The sequence below is a fragment of the Neoarius graeffei genome, chromosome 1, assembly GCF_027579695.1.
Source record: "Neoarius graeffei isolate fNeoGra1 chromosome 1, fNeoGra1.pri, whole genome shotgun sequence".
NCBI classification, from domain to species: Eukaryota; Metazoa; Chordata; class Actinopteri; order Siluriformes; family Ariidae; genus Neoarius; species Neoarius graeffei.
The window spans coordinates 119,051,121-119,073,513 of record NC_083569.1 but is presented as its reverse complement, the minus strand read 5'-3'; the positions used below and the strand labels follow the sequence as shown (position 1 = coordinate 119,073,513).

Genomic DNA, 22,393 nt, shown 5'->3' with positions numbered 1-22,393 from the left:
ACACATTTCTCCAGCACACTCTGATGACAAAATTAATATCATGAGTAAAAAAAAAAAAACTTCCTAAAATGTACACAGTGCAGATTTTATTACAGAGATGGAGACACAATGAAACCTTGGAGTTCACTGAGTGAATTTACTCCATCTAGTGGTTAAAAAGTGTAACTGCATCATGAGAAAAAAGTCACAGTGGGCGTGTCTCACATGACGTCACTCAGGTGAATCGAAACTCAAGCTCAAATCCTTTTCATGACCAAAACCCTTTGACCCTTTCAGCAGGACACAATCTCCAGTTTGAAGCTTCTCTCTGTTTCTTCAAGGGATTAAAACCACTGCAGGTAAACACTAAGAGAACAGGAACAAGAGGGAAAAGAGAAATAGAAATGGGTAAGCAGTGCAACAGATTCTACTTCCTGTTTGTGTTGTTTTTCACTTGATTTCTGTGACATTACAGTTCAGTTTCACAGATCATTAAATGTAACAATAAAAGAATAAAAAAGTTTGATGTCATTCTTTAATAATAAAATGTAAATCTTTACCAAATTGTTAGTGGAATAAAACACTTTGGGACATGCTGTTATTGAAAAATAATCAACATTTGGTGCGACTGTACCCCAGACCCTTCAGGATGTTGCGATTTGCAAATTCAGCCAATACCCGCGAATTCAGGGCGGTGCTGCATGATGTGCGAGTCAGTGTTTATGTCGGCTTAAATTCTGTTTTTGAAAGTGTGTTATGTTTACAGTGAAGGACTGTGTGCACTTTATTTTTTACTTAATACAAGAAATTAATGGATCCCAACATTTTTGCCAAAATGGTATTTTATTTTCCATTGTTTACCCTGGTGATAAATAAATGTGCTAAGTGTACTAAAGTTTAGCATACTTTTGTGTACTTGAAGCCACACTAATCATCAATATACTTCAAGTGTATTTATGATTAGTTAACTTGAGGCATGCTATTTTGGAACAACTAATTTTGTACTAAATATATTTTAATTGTAATTAAATTGTAGAAAAGTGCAACTTGAAGTGTATTTAGTGTACTTTTATGTGCTAAAGTGGAACAACTTAAAGTATGTTTTCTATACTTTAAGTATATGACTTTATATGTACTAATGTATGCTTAATTAGTCAAATTAAAGTGGACTTTGCATGTATTATAGTACACTTTAGAAATTAGTACACTAAATACACTTTAGAAATTGCACATAACTTTCACTTAGTGTATTTTTAGTATAATATATTTCTATAAAGTGTAATAGTATAATTATTTTAAAGTGTGTTAAGTGTTAGCGTGAATGTGTGATGTTAGTATACTTTTTACAAAAAGTAAATTTGTGTCAGTACATTTTCAATATACTATTGAAAATATGAATATACTTTAAATACAATAAAGTACTTTTTTTTTTTCACCAGGGTAGGCAGCTTCAGCATCATACTGTGAGATTCTGTTCAAATTGTTTTTTTTTTCTTCTATGAAGCCATTTATTTTATTAGTTTATAATTATTGTTTAATTTAGTCTTCAGGAGAGACTGCCTGCACACAGTACTAGTATTAATAGTTTTTTTTTTTTCTTACATGAAAGCTGAGGCATTTATATTATATTTTAAGGTAACTTCATGTTGTGCTGTGAGGTTCTATGCACTTTAACTTTTGAACCAACAGGTGCATTTGGATAAGTAAAGCCTATTTTTCTGCATTTTTGTAGTCCTGGTAATCTTTTATATTGGTAAAGTTGTTTATAGAACCATTTCTCAGTGTCTTTGCTTTTTTAATCAATAGTTTTTCAGTAATAACTTAATATTTAACATATCACTCAATTTTAATCACAAAAAGAGAAAATCGCAACAATTTCTTGCAACTTTCACTTCCTCCCGCAATGTAATCGCAACAAAAACCTAAAAAACACCGCAACTTTCATCGCAATTTTTTGGAAACCCCCCGCAACATCAGACATTTTAGCCCGCAACAATCACAAAAAAGGCCCGCGGAATCCTGGGGGGACTGGTAACCGGTCGTTTATTGCTCTGTGTTGTGATTGGTCCCATAGACATATAAACATAGACACCGCATTGAGCTGGGTGGCCAGTTGCTGGGATACGTCAGAGTGTCCGCCGTATTGGATGTGGCAAATCTTCCCCGTAAACCAATGCAAGTAAATGGACTGAACTTCATAAAAGCCCCTTTCTACAAGAATATTTAACTCGATGCCTTTTATTCACCCATTAAGAGACACACATATATATTTGGGAAACAAACAAGCATCAAAACAACATATATAACTTTTAATGTGATGGTTATAAATAGTGTGCGAAATACCCTGTACACTGCAAACTAGCGACAGATACGCGATAGATAGCTCAGGTAAGCTAATCAGTCAGCATACCGTAGCAAGCTACCAAAACCTGAGGCCACAATAACCAACCTACAAGACTGAATATGATAAATGATGGAAATAGTGGAAAAACTGGAAATAGTGAATGAAAATAAAAATTTACTGTTTTATTTATTGAGTCACCACACAGACCTACTCTTGTTGAATAAAGTGATCTGAATGAGCGCCAAACTGAGTTCGGCCAGGTTCTAATGTCATACCAAAACAAAATGCATCACTGATTCTTTCACGGGGCGGCACGGTGGTGTAGTGGTTAGCGCTGTCGCCTCACAGCAAGAAGGTCCTGGGTTCGAGCCCCGGGGCCGGCGAGGGCCTTTCTGTGTGGAGTTTGCATGTTCTCCCCGTGTCCGCGTGGGTTTCCTCCGGGTGCTCCGGTTTCCCCCACAGTCCAAAGACATGCAGGTTAGGTTAACTGGTGACTCTAAATTGACCGTAGGTGTGAATGTGAGTGTGAATGGTTGTCTGTGTCTATGTGTCAGCCCTGTGATGACCTGGCGACTTGTCCAGGGTGTACCCTGCCTTTCGCCCGTAGTCAGCTGGGATAGGCTCCAGCTTGCCTGCGACCCTGTAGAAGGATAAAGCGGCTAGAGATAATGAGATGAGATGAGATGATTCCTTCACATTCAGAAAGGTTAAAAACATTCATCATGCGTTCAAAAACGTTCATCATAGTGTGGCACTGTATTATCTAATTCTCACTGCTTATAACTCTACACCTCCCCGGTGGAGATGAGCTGGGAAACTGAAGACTGAAGGAACAGCTCCCTCTCTGATCCTGACTGTCTGACCTGTTCTGTCCAAATCCTCCGTTCTGAAGTGTTCACTGCAGAGCATGGATGACGGAGTAGCAGAAAACCCTTTCCGTTGCACAGCTGTCTCCCACTGCTTTTTCATGGCTTTATTTTTGGGAAACCTACATAGTATGTGAAAAGTTAGCTAAGCAACTAACAACAATCAGCGTAGTTACGAAGGAAATACTTCGTTGTTTGGAGACAGGTTTCACCGAGTGGCTGTTATGCGCGAGACTTCACATTAGCCACAAAGTCAGAAAAATCTGGTCGGAAAATTGTGTTATAATGACCAAATACAATGAAAAGCATTTTTCCAGTCTCACCTGTGAAAGGTAATCCCATGTGATCTCGTTTGGACGGTAAACCTGTTGGTACAGTTAAACGCAGCACATGAATGAGGCATCTTTATTCTCGGCTACTGTCTAGACGCTATTGAGGTATTTCACCTGACATCACAGGGTCACGTGACGCCCCGGTGTCCGCCATTTTGAACGTCAAGCTAGTTAATGTCAACAACAGTAGCTAGTATGTTACTGTAGCAATGTTTACGTTCAGTCATTTGGATGACTGTTAAAACCTTTCAGTCTCAAGTTTTTCCTTTACTGGATTTATTAGTTTACTGAGCTAGCGCGCGCCGGCCACCGGGGAGCTAGCGTGCACCGGCCAGCTAGCGTGCGCCGGCCAGCTAGCGTGTGCTGGCCACCGGGGAGCTAGCGCGCGCTAGCTCCCAGCGTGCCCGAGCGCGCTAGCTCCCAGCTTGCCCGAGCGCGCTAGCTCCCAGCTTGCCCGAGCGCGCTAGCTCCCAGCTTGCCCGAGCGCGCTAGCTCCCAGCTTGCCCGAGCGCGCTAGCTCCCAGCTTGCCCGAGCGCGCTAGCTCCCAGCTTGCCCGAGCGCGCTAGCTCCCAGCTTGCCCGAGCACGCTAGCTCAGTAAACTAGTAAATCCAGTAAAGTAAAAACTTGAGAATGAAAGGTTTTAACAGTCATCCAAATGACTGAACGTAAACATTGCTACAGTAACATGCCAGCTACTGTTGTTGACATTAGCTAGTGCTAACAGCTAGCTGCTAGTGCACTGCTACAACTACACCGACCCTAATAATACAGTTCTTGGTCATTGCCTGGTAACAGCAAATTTATAACGGACCATGTCTCAACAGACTAAGAAGTTATTTCAATGACATTTAATAACATTTTGTTTATCCTGAGGACCGAAAGTAAATGAAAATGTGAACAAACCTTAGCTGTAATAAGATGGCGACCACCGGCTCCAGGGACGACCCGCTGATGTAGGCATGTTACCCAGCCTGACACAAAATATTTTTAGGCATCCAAACTCTTCTACGCGTTCAGATCAATACCTGTGTATGGTAATGGGTTTTTAACGACATAGGTATACAGATCCCAATCCACACTGCACCAAACCCCTACTGCTACCTCTGTGCTACGGGGGGACTTCAGTGCTCACGTGGGCGATGACAGTGACACCTGGAGGGGCGTGGTTGGGAGGAACGGCCTCCCCGATCTGAACCCGAGTGGTGTTTTGTTATTGGACTTCTGTGCTAGTCACAGTTTGTCCATAACGAACACCATGTTCGAGCATAGGGGTGTCCATAAGTGCACGTGGCACCAGGACACCTTAGGTCGGAGGTCGATGATCGACTTTGTAGTCGTGTCATCTGATCTCCGACCCTATGTCTTGGACACTCGGGTGAAGAGAGGGGCTGAGTTGTCAACTGATCACCACCTGGTGGTGAGTTGGATCCGCTGGCGGAGGAGGAAGCTGGACAGACCTGGCAGGCCCAAACGTATGGTGAGGGTCTGCTGGGAACGTCTGGCCGAGCACTCTGTTGGGGAGGTCTTTAACTCCCACCTCCGGGAGAGCTTTTCCCAGCTTCCGAGGGAGGCGGGGGACATTGAGTCTGAGTGGACCATGTTCTCTACCTCCATTGTGGACGCAGCTGTTCGGAGCTGTGGCCGCAAGGTCTCCGGTGCCTGTCGTGGCGGCAATCCCCGAACCCGGTGGTGGACACCGGAAGTAAGGGATGCCGTCAAGCTGAAGAAGGAGTCCTATCGGGCCATGTTGACCTCCGGGACTCCTGAGGCAGCCGACGGGTATCGGCAGGCTAGGCGTGCTGCAGCTCGGGCAGTTGCGGAGGCAAAAACTCGGAACTGGGAGGAGTTCGGGGAGGCCATGGAGAAGGACTATCGGTCGGCCTCGAAGAAATTCTGGCAAACCGTCCGGCGCCTCAGGAGGGGGAAGCAGTACTCTGCCAACACTGTTTACAGTGCGGGTGGGGAGCTGTTGACCTCGACTGGGGACATTGTCGGGCGGTGGAAGGAATACTTTGAGGATCTCCTCAATCCCACCGTCATGTCTTCCACTGAGGAGACTGAGGCTGATGACTCAGAGGTGGACTCGTCCATTACCCAAGCCGAAGTCACTGAGGTGGTTTGCAAGCTCCTCGGTGGCAAGGCACCGGGGGTGGATGAGATCCGCCCTGAGTATCTCAAGTCTCTGGATGTTGTGGGGCTGTCTTGGTTGACACGCCTCTGCAACATCGCATGGCGGTCGGGGACAGTGCCTCTGGAGTGGCAGACTGGGGTGGTGGTCCCTCTTTTTAAGAAAGGGGACCGGAGAGTGTGCTCCAATTATAGGGGAATCACACTTCTCAGCCTCCCAGGGAAAGTTTACTCCAGGGTACTGGAGAGGAGAATTCGACCAATAGTCGAACCTCGGATCCAGGAGGAACAATGCGGTTTTCGTCCTGGTCGCGGAACACTGGACCAGCTCTATACCCTTCATAGGGTGCTCGAGGGTTCATGGGAGTTTGCCCAACCAGTCCACATGTGCTTTGTGGATCTGGAGAAGGCATTCGACCGTGTCCCCCGTGGTATTCTGTGGGGGGTGCTTCGGGAGTATGGGGTTCGGGGCTCTTTGCTAAGGGCTGTCCGGTCCCTGTACGAACAGAGCAGGAGTCTGGTTCGCATTGCCGGCAGTAAGTCAGACCTGTTCCCAGTGCATGTTGGACTCCGTCAGGGCTGCCCTTTGTCACCGGTTCTGTTCATAATTTTTATGGACAGAATTTCTAGGCGCAGCCAGGGGCCGGAAGGAATCCTGTTTGGGAACCACATGATTTCATCTCTGCTTTTTGCGGATGATGTTGTCCTGTTGGCTTCTTCAAACCAGGACCTTCAGCATGCACTGGGGCGGTTTGCAGTCGAGTGTGAAGCGGCTGAGATGAGAATCAGCACCTCCAAGTCCAAGGCCATGGTTCTCGACCGGAAAAGGGTGGCTTGCCCTCTCCAGGTTGGTGGAGAAGTCCTGCCTCAAGTGGAGGAGTTTAAGTCATGAGCTTTGGGTAATGACAGAAAGAACAAGATCGCGGATACAAGCGGCTGAAATGAGTTTCCTTCGCAGGGTGGCTGGGCGCTCCCTTAGAGATAGGGTGAGAAGCACAGTCACTCGGGAGGAGCTCGGAGTAGAGCCGCTGCTCCTCCACATCGAGAGGAACCAGCTGAGGTGGCTCGGGCATCTTTTTCGGATGCCTCCTGGACGCCTCCCTGGGGAGGTGTTCCAGGCATGTGCACCCGGGAGGAGGCCCCGGGGAAGACCCAGGACACGCTGGAGGGACTATGTCTCTCGGCTGGCCTGGGAACGCCTCGGTGTTCTTCCCGAGGAGCTGGCCGAGGTGTCTGGGGAAAGGGAAGTTTGGGCTTCCATGCTTAGACTGCTGCCTCCGCGACCCGGTCCTGGATAAGCGGAAGAAGACGAGATGAGACGAGACGAGGTATACAGATCATGTGGGCCGAAGTCAGGTAAAGACGAGGGCTTCGTGTACTTCCGTACGTCAGTGAACAATCCTGGTGGAAGCAGGTAAACGTCGTTCTCTAAGCCTGCTCACCTCAATTTTTGCAAATACCTCTCCCTCTGCTCGCCCTGTAAATGCCCTATGTCGCTGGATAGTGAAGGTGTTTTCTGCATCTCGCTCCTTTTTCTTTTATGTTTTTCGTTTGTCGGCTTCCTCGCATTCAAACTGATTCGAGCCGTGCCGTCCAAAATGACAGAATCACATGACTTGGTCACGTAGGTGAAATACCTCAGTACCAGAGACGGCTGAAGAATCTCCACTTTGCCACGTCCAATATGGCGGCGAGGATGACGTATGATTCTACGCAGAAGGCGGCGTCTATGTTTATATGTCTATGATTGGTCTGGGGTGGGTATAAAAAGTGACACCGACACGGCATGGGTGAGCTCCTTCCCCAACTCCTCTTCCCCAGGGTGACAGAGACAGGGAACGTAACCCAAGCACTATATTTACACAGTATAAAGTAAAATAAACCCAAACAAATACATTACAGGCTTCCCAGATAATTTGCAACACTTTAGGGAGCAACCGAAGCTAAATAAATGTCCAGGGATCGCCCAGCCTCCCATTCAAATACAGTGGGAGTTAGCTAGCTAATCTACAGTGGTGCTTGAAAGTTTGTGAACCCCTTAGAATTTTCTATATTTCTGCAGAAATATGACCTAAAACATAATCAGATTTTCACACAAGTCCTAAAAGTAGATAAAGAGAACCCAGTTAAGCAAATGAGACAAAAATATTATACTTGGTCTTTTATTTATTGAGGAAAATGATCCAATATTACATATCTGTGAGTGGCAAAAGTATGTGAACCTTTGCTTTCAGTATCTGGTGTGACCCCCTTGTGCAGCAATAACTGCAACTAAACATTTCTGGTAACTGTTGATCAGTCCTGCACACCAGCTTGGAGGAATTTTAGCCCATTCCTCCGTACAGAACAGCTTCAACTCTGGGATGTTGCTGGGTTTCCTCACATGAACTGCTCGCTTCAGGTCCTTCCACAACATTTCGATTGGGTTAAGGTCAGGACTTTGACTTGGCCATTCCAAAACATTAAATTTATTCTTCTTTTACCATTCTTTGGTAGAATGACTTGTGTGCTTAGGGTCGTTGTCTTGCTGCATGACCCACCTTCTCTTGAGATTCAGTTCATGGACAGATGTCCTGACATTTTCCTTTAGAATTCGCTGGTATAATTCAGAATTCATTGTTCCATCGATGATGGTAAGCCATCCTGGCCCAGATGCAGCAAAACAGGCCCAAACCATGATACTACCACCACCATGTTTCACAGATGGGATAAGGTTCTTATGCTGGAATGCAGTGTTTTCCTTTCTCCAAACATAACGCATCTCATTTAAACCAAATAGACTAGGTCGATTTTCAGATAATGTGACACCCCCAGGCATTTTTGAGTAAAAGTTGGCAAACAAACTTTTCTAAAAGTATTTTTTGTGCTGAATCCATTTTTGCTGTTTGCCAAGCTGTATCTCTTATGTGGAAGTCTGTAGAGCACAAAATCTAAGACAACCTCTAAAATTTCAGTAAATTCCGTTTTTTTTTATTTTACATCATGTACAACAATAATGATCAAGTCTAGGAGGTTTATTTGTAGTGAGAATTATGGTACTTGTATGTGACAAGGACAATTGCACTTTCATTTCTTATTGTTGTCCTGAATATGTCTTCTTTTATCCCTATATTTCAAGCAGACAAATAGAAAATCTTACATTCCTGAGTCATTTCATTGAGGATGCAAGGAAACTGTTGCCATCACATCAGAGTTTGTAAATTAACTTCAAACTTATCCACAAGAACTTTAATTCAAAATAAAATCACTTTTTGCCATCATTTCTATTTCCATACAGTGTTTAAATATTGCTAATCATAGGGCTGGGCAATATATTGATATTTAAGATGTATCGAGATGGACAAGTATCTCGATATGGATTTTGAGATGTCGAATTAATCGAGAAAAAAAATTACTTTTTGGAATTACAGAGGTTTGGTCACCCTATCACTCTGTAACACCTCAAAACACTGTTAGTTGAAAGATAAGTAGCATTTAATATTGTGCAGTAGCATTTACTTGATTGCGTTTTCACATATTTCCACTGCATGCCTTCGGTTGGCTACTCCAGCGACTTCACTCAGACTGCCTGTGCTTCGATCGCCCATGCTGCAGTAGGCAAACATCTTACTGCGGAGCAGCAGCACAGACAGTTTTGTCCCACAGCAGTTTAAAAACTGATACAGTTCTGTCCCTACTAGCAGAAGTTTTACTTATTTTTTATTTATTTAGGGGGATTTGAAAATATCGAGATATATATCGTATATCGAGATATAGAAGAAATCGAGATATGTTTTTCCTCTATATCGCCCAGCCCTAGTTCATCACCATAAAACTCTATCCAAAGCCAACATTTCTGGTAGCATTTGAAATATTTCTGTCGGTAAGATCATCCATGAAGTCTGTCAGATTGTAAGAACATCATTATGGAAGCTGTGTGTAGCTTGAAGCTAGACCAGTCAATACCATTGGATACCTGCATTATATGCAAAGAGTCCAAGAGAGATCAGGTATTCAAAGCAACTGAACAGGGCCTTCTCACATTAAAAGCAGCTGCAGAAGACAGAAAAAGGCTGTGGTATTTTTGCTGTTTTGTGAAAATTAGTCATATTGGAGAATCTTGTCATGTTGTTGTTTATAGTTTTATATTAATATATGTTTATATGTTAAACCATCACCCTAGTTACATTACATAGTTACAGATCATTTATGTACATATGATTTTGATGTTCCTATATGGATGCATTCAAGTAAAAAAAAAAAAAAAGTTCTGGAGGCGCCGTGGCTTGGTTGGCTGGGATGCCGTAACATAAATCCGGGGACCCAGGTTTGAGTCTGACCCAAGGTCATTTCCCGATCCTTCCCCATCTCTCTCTCCCAATCATTTCCTCTCGCCCTCTAAATGTCCTACATAAAGGCAAAAAAGACCAAAAAATATATATATATATATATGTATTAAAAAAATGGATAAAAAGTTCAGTGTTCACCAAAAATATTCTGAGATAAATATTATGTATTTTAAATATTAGCCTATGTTTGTTTTCTGTACCCAATAAATCTTCTGTCGGAATTTAAGATTTTATTTTTGAGCCAGAGCTGAGAAATTTGTTTATTTTTTTAGCCTATGAGACTGCCACTCTACTGAGTTACAAATAAAAAGACTGCCTAAATGGATTCAGCAGAAAGAATTACCCTTTATATAGTCTATTATATAGTCTATAAACTCAAGACCACGAATTTTATAATTTAATATGGTAATTTGGACCACACACACTACCTAAAGTCTGTTTTTGAGAGTTCCTTTCACCCAATTGAAGCCAAATTTGGTACTTATTTAGCCAAGAGGAATATGCAACTTTCTGCTATTTTACTTTTTTCATACTGTACAACATTGAAGAGTTTTATATTGAAATACTCGAAATATGCAAATTATATGCAAATGTGCCCTCTACTGGGCTCCACGTATGAGATACAGCTTGGCAAACAGCAAAAATGGATTCAGCGCAAAAAATACCTTTAGAAAAGTTTGTTTGCCAACTTTTACTCACAAATGCCTGCAACTCCTTATTTAAGCCCCTTTTTGCAATTCTGACCTAGTCTAAAAGAGTTCTATTTTGGTCTCATCCATCCACAAAACATTTTTCCAGTAGCGTTCTAGCTTGTCCACAAGATCTTTAGCAAACTGCAGACGAGCAGCAGTGTTCTTTTTGGAGAGCAGTGGCTTTCTCCTTGCAACCCTACCATGCACACCATTGTTGTTCAGTGTTCTCCTGATGGTGGACTCATGAACATTAACATTAGCCAATGTGAGAGAGACCTTCAGTTGCTTAGAAGTTATCCTGGGGTCCTTTGTGACCTTGGTGACTATTACATGCCTTGCTCTTGGAGTAATCTTTGTTGGTCGACCACTCCTGGGGAGGGTAACAATGGTCTTGAATTTCCTCCATTTGTACACAATCTGTCTGACTGTGGATTGGTGGAGTCCAAACTCTTTAGAGATGGTTTTGTAACCTTTTCCAGCCTGATGAGCATCAACAACGCTTTTTCTGAGGTCCTCAGAAATCTCCTTTGTTCATGCCATGATACACTTCCACAAACATGTGTTGTGAAGATCAGACTTTGATAGATCCCTGTTCTTTAAATAAAACAGGGTGCCCACTCACACCTGATTGTCATCCCATTGATTGAAAACACCGGACTCTAATTTCACCTTCAAATTAACTGCTAATCCTAGAGGTTCACATACTTTTGCCACTCAGCTATGTAATATTGGATCATTTTCCTCAATAAATAAATGACCAAGTATAATATTTTTTGTCTCATTTGTTTAACTGGTTTCTCTTTATCTACTTTTAGGACTTGTGTGAAAATCTGATGATGCTTTAGGTCATATTTATGCAGAAATATAGAAAATTCTAAAGGGTTCACAAACTTTCAAGCACCACTGTCGCTAACTCCGTTAGCATTAATGCTAACAGGACCTAGCATAAGAAAAATTAGCTAACATGCTAAGGGTCACAACAGTAATTTATAGATGATAAAATTAACAAAACAATCGAAAATAATGGCACACCTGCAAAACCAACATGTACACACACAGCATGGGTGAGCTCCTTCCCCAACTCCGATAAAGAGTAGAAAAGAAAACACTAAATAATCGCGATTGCTAATCGCTAACCAGTGTAATTACACAGTCAGTAGGTAGGCTAGTTAATTAGTCACAGGCGCATGTTACACCATGTAACGAAGGAACAACAAAATACATGAAAACAGACAAGATATCACTACAATACATTAAGGGGGTGTACAGAAATAAATAATATACAGAATCATAGTTATAAAAGTAGTGGATGGCAGTACAGAAAGGAGAGAGTTATAAGATGAAGAAAAGTGACTCAGACAGAAAACACACCTCTTCCCCAGGGTGGCAGAGACAGGGAAGAGGTGAAGGGGGCGGGGCAATATGAATAAGGAAAAAGGAAATATTAGAGGGGGTTGAAGGAGGGGGGCAGGAAGCTCCATAGGCACCCAGAAGAAAAAGAAGAAGAAAATACTGTATGTACATGCATGGTGTGTTAAAATAAAAACATCTTTGTGTAATTATAAATACTAGAGTAGCACACTGTTACATGAACAGTAACTCCACTTCCCCACTGATTATTTCCAATAACAGCATGACACTGACTGTACTGTCTCCTGCTTGGAGAATTAAAATGTACTTCGTGCTTAAGGACATTTAATACACCGTGACAATAATGCATTTTAATTACTAATTAAAATTAATATTAAGTGTTCAAAATATTATTGAAATTTGCATTTTGAATTTCAAGTGGTTTCAGGAGAAAGGGATGAATATGAAAAATGCATTTACACTAAAGGACATACTGAAGAAAATGTCACACAAGTGCAGTGAGAAGTGAATCATTCAGGAGAGAGATTTGAGATCATTACTGGTGTTATGGATTATATTCAATTCAGTGTCCATGAACACTGTGTAAAGTTTTGTGTTGTCTAAATCCACTCTCATCATGTCTCCTGTGTCAGTCATGGCTTCCTCCAGCAGTGTCCTGAGTGAAGATCAGCTCCAGTGCTCCATCTGTCTGGATGTGTTCACTGATCCAGTCACGACTCCATGTGGACACAACTTCTGTATGATCTGTCTCACAGAGTTCTGGGACAGCAGTTCACACTGTCAGTGTCCAGTGTGTCAAACTAATTTTGCCAAAAGACCGGAGTTATGTGTGAATACGTTCATCTCTGAACTTGCTGCTCCATTTAAGAAGGCAGTTCAGGTGAAATCCAGCAGTGCTGCAGAAAAACCCACACAATCTGTGGTGCTCTGTGACGTCTGCTGTGAAAAGAAATGTGCAGCCTTGAAGTCCTGCCTGATCTGTATGACGTCTTACTGCAAGACTCACCTGGAACCTCATGAGAGAGTTTCTTCATTAAAGAAGCACAAACTGATGGATCCTGTGGAGAACCTGGAGGACTACATCTGCCTGAAGCATGAGAGACCCCTGGAGCTGTTCTGTAGAGATGACCAGACATGTGTGTGTCAGTTCTGTACTGAGACCAACCACAAAACTCACAACACTGTTCCTATAGAGGAGGAGAGTGAAGAGAAGAAAGTGAGGGACTGAAAAGTTTTGATGTATTGTATAAAGTTTGCAAATTAATTTCATGCATGAAATATGAACCTTAAAAAAAAGTTGATGCATTGTGTGTATCTTTCTCTCAGACTGAGTTGGGAAAGACACAAGCAGAAGTTCAGCAGATGATCCAGGAGCGAGTGAAGAAGATCGAGGAAATCAAACACACTGTAGAACTCAATAAAGTCAGTCTCTTAACTCACCTACAGAATAGCTCCTTTATAAAAACACATTCTGAGAATAATGATCTAATCACATGAAATAAAATAATTTCTCAATTTGTCTCCTGTTAGAAAAACACAGAGAAGGAGAAAGCAGACAGTGTGAAGGTCTTCAGTGCTCTGATGCGCTGCATTGAGAGAAGTCAGGCTGAGCTGCTTAAGGTGATGGAGGAGAAGCAGAAAGCAGCAGAGATGCAGGCTGAAGAGTTCGTTAAAGAGCTGGAGCAGGAAATCACTGAGCTAAAGAGGAGAAACACTGAGCTGGAGCAGCTCTCACACACTGAGGATCACCTCCACCTCCTACAGGTCAGAGTCCCTCTGTTTCTCAATAGCAATGCAGCACATGACAGGACAGCAGTCCCCATGCTGAGGGATTTCTCCTCTCTCCTGCTGTACTGCAGATTTACCCGTCACTGTGCAGCCCTCCACACACCCAGGACTGGACTGACATCACAATTAACCCTCATCTGAGTGAGGAGACTCTGAGGAGAGCTCTGTCTCAGCTTCAGGAAACTCTCAGTGAGGAAATGGAGAAGGTTGAAGAGATTAGTAAGTGTTTATTACACAGACACATTCCATATATTTCCAGTATTTTGTTTTAATTTATAAAAAGCAAAATATTTAATTAAATCTCTCAACATTTACTCACAAATATTGTCAAATTATTTTCCAAACAGACCTGAAGAGAATTCAACAATATGCAGGTTTGTGAGCTCTTATTGGTCACATGACTAAATATATATTTCTTCACTGTTCCACACTGTGCAATGATAAAACTGATGTTCACTGTGTTTCTGTCTCTCAGTGGATGTGACTCTGGATCCTGATACAGCTCATCCTGAACTCATCCTGTCTGATGATGGGAAACAAGTGAAACATGGAGACAAGAGACAGAATCTCCCTGATAACCCAGAGAGGTTTGATCGTTGTGTCTGTGTGCTGGGAAAGGAGGGATTCTCCTCAGGGAGATTTTACTATGAGGTGCAGGTCAGAGGGAAGACTGAGTGGGATTTAGGAGTGGCCAGAGAGTCCATTAACAGGAAAGGGGATCTTACAGTCAGTCCTAAAGATGGGTACTGGAGTGTGTGGCTGAGGAATGAGACTGAATATGAGGCTCTGGACTCTCCCTCTGTCCCCCGCTCCTTGAAACAGGCTCCTCAGAAGGTGGGGGTGTTTGTGGATTATGAGGAGGGTCTGATCTCCTTCTATGATGTTGATGCAAAATCTCACATCTACTCTTTCACCGGTCAGAATTTCACTGAGAAACTTTATCCATTATTCAGCCCCAGTCTCAATGATGGAGGTAAAAATTCAGCACCACTGATCATCTGCCCTGTTCATCAGATCTAATCATCGCTTTTATTACCTCGCCTGGGACGGATTCCTCCAGGGGGCGAGGTATCGTTTTCGGTCGTGTTTCTTTTGTTTTTTTTGTTCACAATATTATGGGAAAATGGCTGGATCAATCTTCATGAAACTTTCAGGATAGATGGACATTGGTTTCAAATAGAACCTCCAACATTTTGAGGGTCATCTGGTCAAGGTCACCAAAAAGGTCAAAATTGTTTTTGTTGTGTCTACTGCCTCATATAGAGGCGCTAGCCACTACGCCATCGTGCTGTAAGAATGTGAGTGTAATAGTCACGCACTGTACTGTACATGCGCATACACGTGTTCCTATTAAAATGTCCGGTGAGTGTATACAATTCGGTTCACCATTCAAAATAAATGGACGAGACTAAAGAAAACGCTTTCAGACATGTTTATGCTTATTACAGAGGGAAAGTGTGTTACACTGAGCTCTAGCTCATAAGAGTTTGGGTCATGGTGACAGCGTGTGTATGTCAGCCTCGGTTCAGAGGTTTCAGTTTTGAAAACTGTAAGAGTAGAATAATATAAAGTACAGACACTTGGTATATTTTACTTTTGTGATTTTTAAATTGTTCATTTTTGGATTACGCTTCATTTTTGTGGCTACTGATTCACAGAGTAAATATCTCATCTCATCTCATTATCTGTAGCCGCTTTATCCTGTCCTACAGGGTCGCAGGCAAGCTGGAGCCTATCCCAGCTGACTACGGGCGAAAGGCGGGGTACACCCTGGACAAGTCGCCAGGTCATCACAGGGCTGACACATAGACACAGACAACCATTCGCACTCACATTCACACCTACGGTCAATTTAGAGTCACCAGTTAACCTAACCTGCATGTCTTTGGACTGTGGGGGAAACCGGAGCACCCGGAGGAAACCCACACGGACACGGGGTGAACATGCAAACTCCGCACAGAAAGCCCCTCGCCAGCCACGGGGCTTGAACCCGGACCTTCTTGCTGTGAGGCGAGAGCGCTAACCACCACACCACCGTGCCGCCCAGAGTAAATATATTGCTGTATTTACTGTATGGACATGGGATCAGAAAACTGTTTTATTTATAAGCAGGAGCCACATGGACCCATAGGGGACCTATTTTTTTCATGATATCTTCCTTCATGGGCGGCACGGTGGTGTAGTGGTTAGCGCTGTCGCCTCACAGCAAGAAGGTCCTGAGTTCGAGCCCCGTGGCCGGCGAGGGCCTTTCTGTGCCGAGTTTGCATGTTCTCCCCGTGTCCGTGTGGGTTTCCTCCGGGTGCTTCGGTTTCCCCCACAGTCCAAAGACATGCAGGTTAGGTTAACTGGTGACTCTAAATTGACCGTAGGTGTGAATGTGAGTGCGAATGGTTGTCTGTGTCTGTGTCAGCCCTGTGATGACCTGGCGACTTGTCCAGGGTGTACCCCGCCTTTCGCCCGTAGTCAGCTGGGATAGGCTCCAGCTTGCCTGCGACCCTGTAGAACAGGATAAAGCGGCTAGAGATAATGAGATGAGATGAGATCTTCCTTCATGGGCGGCACGGTGGTGTAGTGGTTAGCGCTGTCGCCTCACAGCAAGAAGGTCCGGGTTTGAGCCCCGTGGCCGGCGAGGGCCTTTCTGTGCGGAGTTTGCATGTTCTCCCCGTGTCCGCGTGGGTTTCCTCCGGGTGCTCCGGTTTCCCCCATAGTCCAAAGACATGCAGGTTAGGTTAACTGGTGACTCTAAATTGACCGTAGGTGTGAATGTGAGTGTGAATGGTTGTCTGTGTCTATGTGTCAGCCCTGTGATGACCTGGCGACTTGTCCAGGGTGTACCCCGCCTTTCGCCCGTAGTCAGCTGGGATAGGCTCCAGCTTGCCTGCGACCCTGTAGAAGGATAAAGCGGCTAGAGGAGATGAGATGAGCTCTTCCTTCATATTTATCATAAATGCTACCGGGCGAGGTTTGTTTTGCCTGGCAACACTTGTTAACCCCGCTGACAGTAGTCGGAGGGGTTATTATTTTCACCTGCGTCAGTCTGTGTGTGTGTGTCTGTCTGTCTGTGTGTCTGCAAGATATCTCAAGAACCAATGGATCAATTTGGACCAAATTTTGTACATGTGTTGCCAATCACCCAGGAAGGAAACCACTAAATTTTGGAGGTCAAAGGTCAAGGTCATGGCAGAACTTCGAAATTTTCACCCAATGTATTTTAATAGGGAAAAGGCGGGGTTTGCACTCGTTAGAGTGTCCCTGTCTAGTTTTATTTTAGTGTTCATGCTGTCTTGCATCAGATGGAATTGTTCCAAGCTTTAAATGCTCTTAGATCTCCTCATTTCAAATGGTATATATTTTGCTGGGGGGGGTTTTTCTGCCAAAATATTATGTTGGGCATCATGGCAGGCCATACATTTTATTTCTGAAATATTTCTGTTGCATTTTTTTTTAAATTATCTCATGGTTTAAAGGAGACAGTCTTGAAAATCATGGCAGTGTTAATCATGGACACAAAGACACAAATCATACCCATACATACAGTATAATATGGAGTTAATCTTTCTCAAAGGATATGGAATGAAAATATGTTTTGACTTTTGAACAATGTTCACAGAAGCATGAATCATAATCTTAGCGTTAATAATTCTCTCTAAATGCAGTAATTGGTTGTTTGCTGTTGGATAAAACGCTTCTGAACATGTTCTTATTTGAAAATAAACTTCAGGGTGGTAACAGTGACTCCGCTTCATGACATCAGCACAACACCAAGTGTTTTATTCCCTGCTTAGATCATTAAAGCAGATATAATTCTTTATTATGTTTTTAATTGAGAGCTGCATTTTCAATGTGAATTAAATAAATGAAGTCTTTAAAATAATCCTGAGATTTGCATGTTGAGTTCCGAGTTGTCCGCAGTTGTTTGGTGAGACAGGAATCAGATAAAAAAAATATTTTAACTGAAGAACAGGTTTTTGAAAATGTCACACGAACACAATGTGAAATGCAGGAACATAAGTGTTACATAGCCAGATCATCCCCGGAATACTAAACACCGACCGAGACGCTTCAAAAACAAAGGGATACAAAGCTAACCTACCTATCAAAGTTGAAGGATTTTTAGCTCGGACCTGGATGTAACTTTCCCTCTCATGTCTGCGTTAAACATGAACTTGAATCTATATCAGGAATGTGTGTCGTGATGTTTCCCACTAAAGTTGTGAAAGCCACAGGAGAGCAGCTTACCGCAAACGTGCTCTGGGACAGCCCAGTCCTCTCTCTCAAGAGTGGCCAGACAAAGCTCCAGTGGTTCTCACCGTTCAAGTTTAATTTGTGAAGACGATGATAATCCAAAACAAAAAGGTCCAAGACAAACCAAAGTCCTCAGAGGCTACTTCTAGATGCATGCAGTCAGCTAACAGCAGAAAATCACTAATGTCAGCCATTTCCTGTTTGATAATGTTATGCACGCATTTCAGAATTATAGAAACAGAATAACTGTTGTGTTTGAGTGTTTTCAGATAAAGTAACGCAAGGACTATCAGATGTCGAAAACCGCACATTGATATCTGCAATAATAAAAATTTTATGGCAATGAATGTGTGTCAAAATTGCTAACTTTCATTCATTTTTTTGTCTCATTTTTTCAATGAGGAAAGTTGTACATCTTCTGTATTGTAATATAATATGATTTCAACTTCTTGGATGCACTGTTTGGGCTAGTGTATCATATTTATTCATCTTTTAGGCTGAAGTACACCATTTTGTTGCATTTTGTTGGGGTCACTTTGAAATGTCCTTATTTTTGAAAGAAAAGCACTGTTCTTTTCAATGAAGATCACTTTAAACTAATCAGAAATCCACTCTATACATTGCTAATGTGGTAAATGACTATTCTAGCTGCAAATGTCTGGTTTTTGGTGCAATATCTCCATAGGTGTATAGAGGCCCATTTCCAGCAACTCTCACTCCAGTGTTCTAATGGTACAATGTGTTTGCTCATTGCCTCAGAAGGCTAATGGATGATTAGAAAACCCTTGTACAATCATGTTAGCACAGCTGAAAACAGTTTAGCTCTTTAGAGAAGCTATAAAACTGACCTTCCTTTGAGCAGATTGAGTTTCTGGAGCATCACATTTGTGGGGTCGATTAAATGCTCAAAATGGCCAGAAAAATGTCTTGACTATATTTTCTATTCATTTTACAACTTATGGTGGTAAATAAAAGTGTGACTTTTCATGGAAAACACAAAATTGTCTGGGTGACCCCAAACTTTTGAACGGTAGTGTACATCTTGTTGGACCACGCATGAAATGTCTGCAATGTGACAGATTTACTGTTGAGATATTTTCTGTCAAATTTATCAAGCTCATGATGTCAAATTTGCATTTAATATTTAGTTTATAATGAATTTCTCATCTACAACCTATCCAGATGGGAAAAAAAAACAAACATGTTCACACTATAACTTCCTAATACTACTGAGGTATGATTCAAAATGGTATGTCAAAATGACAAAAAATCTCCATAGGCCCCCCTGTGTACACAATGCTGAGAGACACAATGAGCTCAGTACAATAACTATGAAGGGTCTTTAGTAACAACACAATTTGTCTATATGGTACTTGGAATGTCTTGCTGAATTGCAAAATGCAGGACAGTTAACTCACTTGTAGTGTCTGTAAGCCGCCTGTAGTGTCCGTAGGCCCCGTGTTATCTCATACAAAGCGTCAATTACATAAAAAGCTATAGGCAATTTCATCTCATTCATCTCATTATCTCTAGCCGCTTTATCCTTCTACAGGGTCGCAGGTAAGCTGGAGCCTATCCCAGCTGACTACGGGCGAAAGGCGGGGTACACCCTGGACAAGTCGCCAGGTCATCACAGGGCTGACACATAGACACAGACAACCATTCACACTCACATTCACACCTACGGTCAATTTAGAGTCACCAGTTAACCTAACCTGCATGTCTTTGGACTGTGGGGGAAACCGGAGCACCCGGAGGAAACCCATGCGGACACGGGGAGAACATGCAAACTCCACACAGAAGGGCCCTCGCCGGCCCCGGGGCTCGAACCCAGGACCTTCTTGCTGTGAGGCGACAGCGCTAACCACTACACCACCGTGCCGCCCCTATAGGCAATTTATTGAAGTAATCAGGAAAAATCGTTCATTTTCTCTGTATGTGACACAGAAACAAATACACAAGGAACTTTTTTCATTATATTTGGAAGATTTAATTACAGTTCAAAACACCACAGGCCGAGAATTCTGATCTTGCTAGTACTGTACAAAGTATTGGGATAGTACTGCTTTTAAACATTGTCGACCTGAATATTGTTAGTTAATCAATTCGAACAAATATGAAAAACGTGCGTATCGAGCTGTGGGGTGACTTTATGGAACAGACTGGAGACAGAAATAAAACAAAGTGCAAATATAAATCTGTTTAAAAAAAGGTACAAAAAATATTTTTAAACAAGTATATAGAAGAGGAAGTATGTTAACGGAGGATGATGAGGGATAAATAGAATAGGGTTGATTGTTATATTAGAACTAACTTAGTATATGGTATATATGGTTTATATTTATTTATGGGGATAGTTTATATATTTATATTTACAGGGATAGGTATGTAATAGATATTTATTTTTGTAATTATATATTTATATAGATATTTATGAAGTGTATATATGGTATGTAGTATATATTTATTTTTGTAATTATATATTTATATATGTGAATGGTTGTCTGTGTCTATGTGTCAGCCCTGTGATGACCTGGCGACTTGTCCAGGGTGTACCCCGCCTTTCGCCCGTAGTCAGCTGGGATAGGCTCCAGCTTGCCTGTGACCCTGTAGAAGGATAAAGCGGCTAGAGATAATGAGATGAGATATATTTATATAGATATTCATGAAGTGTATATATATGGTATATATTTTTATAGGTGTATTAATGTAGTTTGGATTTTGGGGTAGTTAAAAAGGGGTGGGAAATTAAAAAAGTATTGTACTTCTTCCCACTCCTTTTTCGAACAATGTGCGGTGTTTTGTAATGTCTTAGCTCTTTATGTTATTTTATTTATTATTTTTTTTAATTTCTCATTTTCTTTCTTTTGTATGTACAAATAGTTACATATGTTTTTTTTATACATGTTTGAAATAAAAAATAAATTCATTCAAAAATCAGAACATGAAAGCATCCTTGAATAAAAAGCAATGTCTTTTCACATTCATTTATTGTTAGAGTATGAAGGGCCTACGGACACTACAAATACGTATCACTATGAATCGAATATTCTTTTTTCCAAAGTTTAGCACATGAAGTATAATTAAAAGATGAAAAGGAGCAGAGAAGGAAGTGTGGTGCACCAAGCACCAGAGTTGGTGTCCAAAAAAAAAAAACCTCTGAAAATGAGAAGATACAGACAGAATGTCAAAGCAGGCATGAAAAAGCAAAGTGTATGTATGTAACTTTTTTTGCTGTTGAAGATTAGTGAGAAAAATTTTACAGGTATATATTAGACATAATTTGTGGCAATATACCGTAGGTTTCTGCTGGAGAGGACAAGGTCAATTTTTGGCCATCAGTGAGACACATTTGGTCCACGTTAGTGATTTTCTGCTGTAAGGAAAACTCACATCAAAAAGAACACCGCCCTTGTCAAAGAGCTGCGTCACACACATCCACTAATCAGCTGATGCTCCTCCAGCCTGCCCAGTTGTCAGTATGTGCAGCTTTCCCTGACTGACATGCTTCCCAACAAAAGCTTTATTAGAAAACTTACTTACTTAGCCTGAGCTCCCGCTCAAACCAATCTTGACTGCTTACTCCACTGCATCCTTTCTTGCATTGCCGCCCTTATTTCTGTAACCTCCTGAAGACCTGTGTCTCTGCACAATTTGTCAATATGGTTGGTTGGAGGTCTACCTCTACCCCTACACTTTGATGGTTGCCAGAGCACAAGTGCTGATACAGTGAGCTCAGCGTGTCTAATACAGTGACCAGCAATTATTATTAGAAAAGTCTGCAACAAATCCTATCAGTAGAGCAAAATCAGAAACAGGAAACAGAAAATGGTCAGGCAATCAGTAAACAGCATAAACTACATCTGAAAAAGATCTGGACATCTGGAATACACAATTTATTTTAAATATCTTATTTTGTCTGATTATAATGGGGTCATTAACTGCAAGAATATGAAAATAAATAAATGTTTTCCAACCTATATTATGATCAGTCTGAGTTAAGAAGAAGAAGAAGAAGAAGCAGCACAACTTTATTCATCACATGCTTGTGAAATTCCTCTCTGCATTTAACCCATCTGAAGCAGTGAACACACACATGCATACACACGTGAGCAATGAGCACACACACACCCAGCGCAGTGGGCAGCCATGCTAACAGCGCCCGGGGAGCAATTGGGAGTTAGGTGCCTCACTCAAGGGCACCTCAGCCCAAGGCCATCCCATATTAACCTAACTGCATGTCTTTGAACTGTAGGGGAAACCAGAGCACCCGCCAGAAACCCACGCAGACACGGGGAGAACATGCAAACTCCACACAG

The 22,393-nt window shown here is 42.2% G+C and overlaps 2 protein-coding genes across 2 annotated transcripts in view; both read left to right on the top strand.

The window, feature by feature from the left end:
* Positions 1–22,393, top strand: part of LOC132882584 (zinc-binding protein A33-like) — a 193,095-nt gene that overhangs the window by 35,282 nt on the left and 135,420 nt on the right. The window lies entirely within an intron of this gene.
* On the top strand, positions 224–15,472 carry LOC132882570 (E3 ubiquitin-protein ligase TRIM39-like). Its single transcript, XM_060915665.1, has 7 exons — positions 224–387; positions 12,674–13,257; positions 13,368–13,463; positions 13,572–13,805; positions 13,901–14,048; positions 14,177–14,203; positions 14,305–15,472. The coding sequence occupies exons 1-7, from the start codon at positions 384–386 to the stop codon at positions 14,847–14,849; spliced, it is 1,638 nt and encodes a 545-aa protein (XP_060771648.1). The 5' UTR covers positions 224–383; the 3' UTR covers positions 14,850–15,472.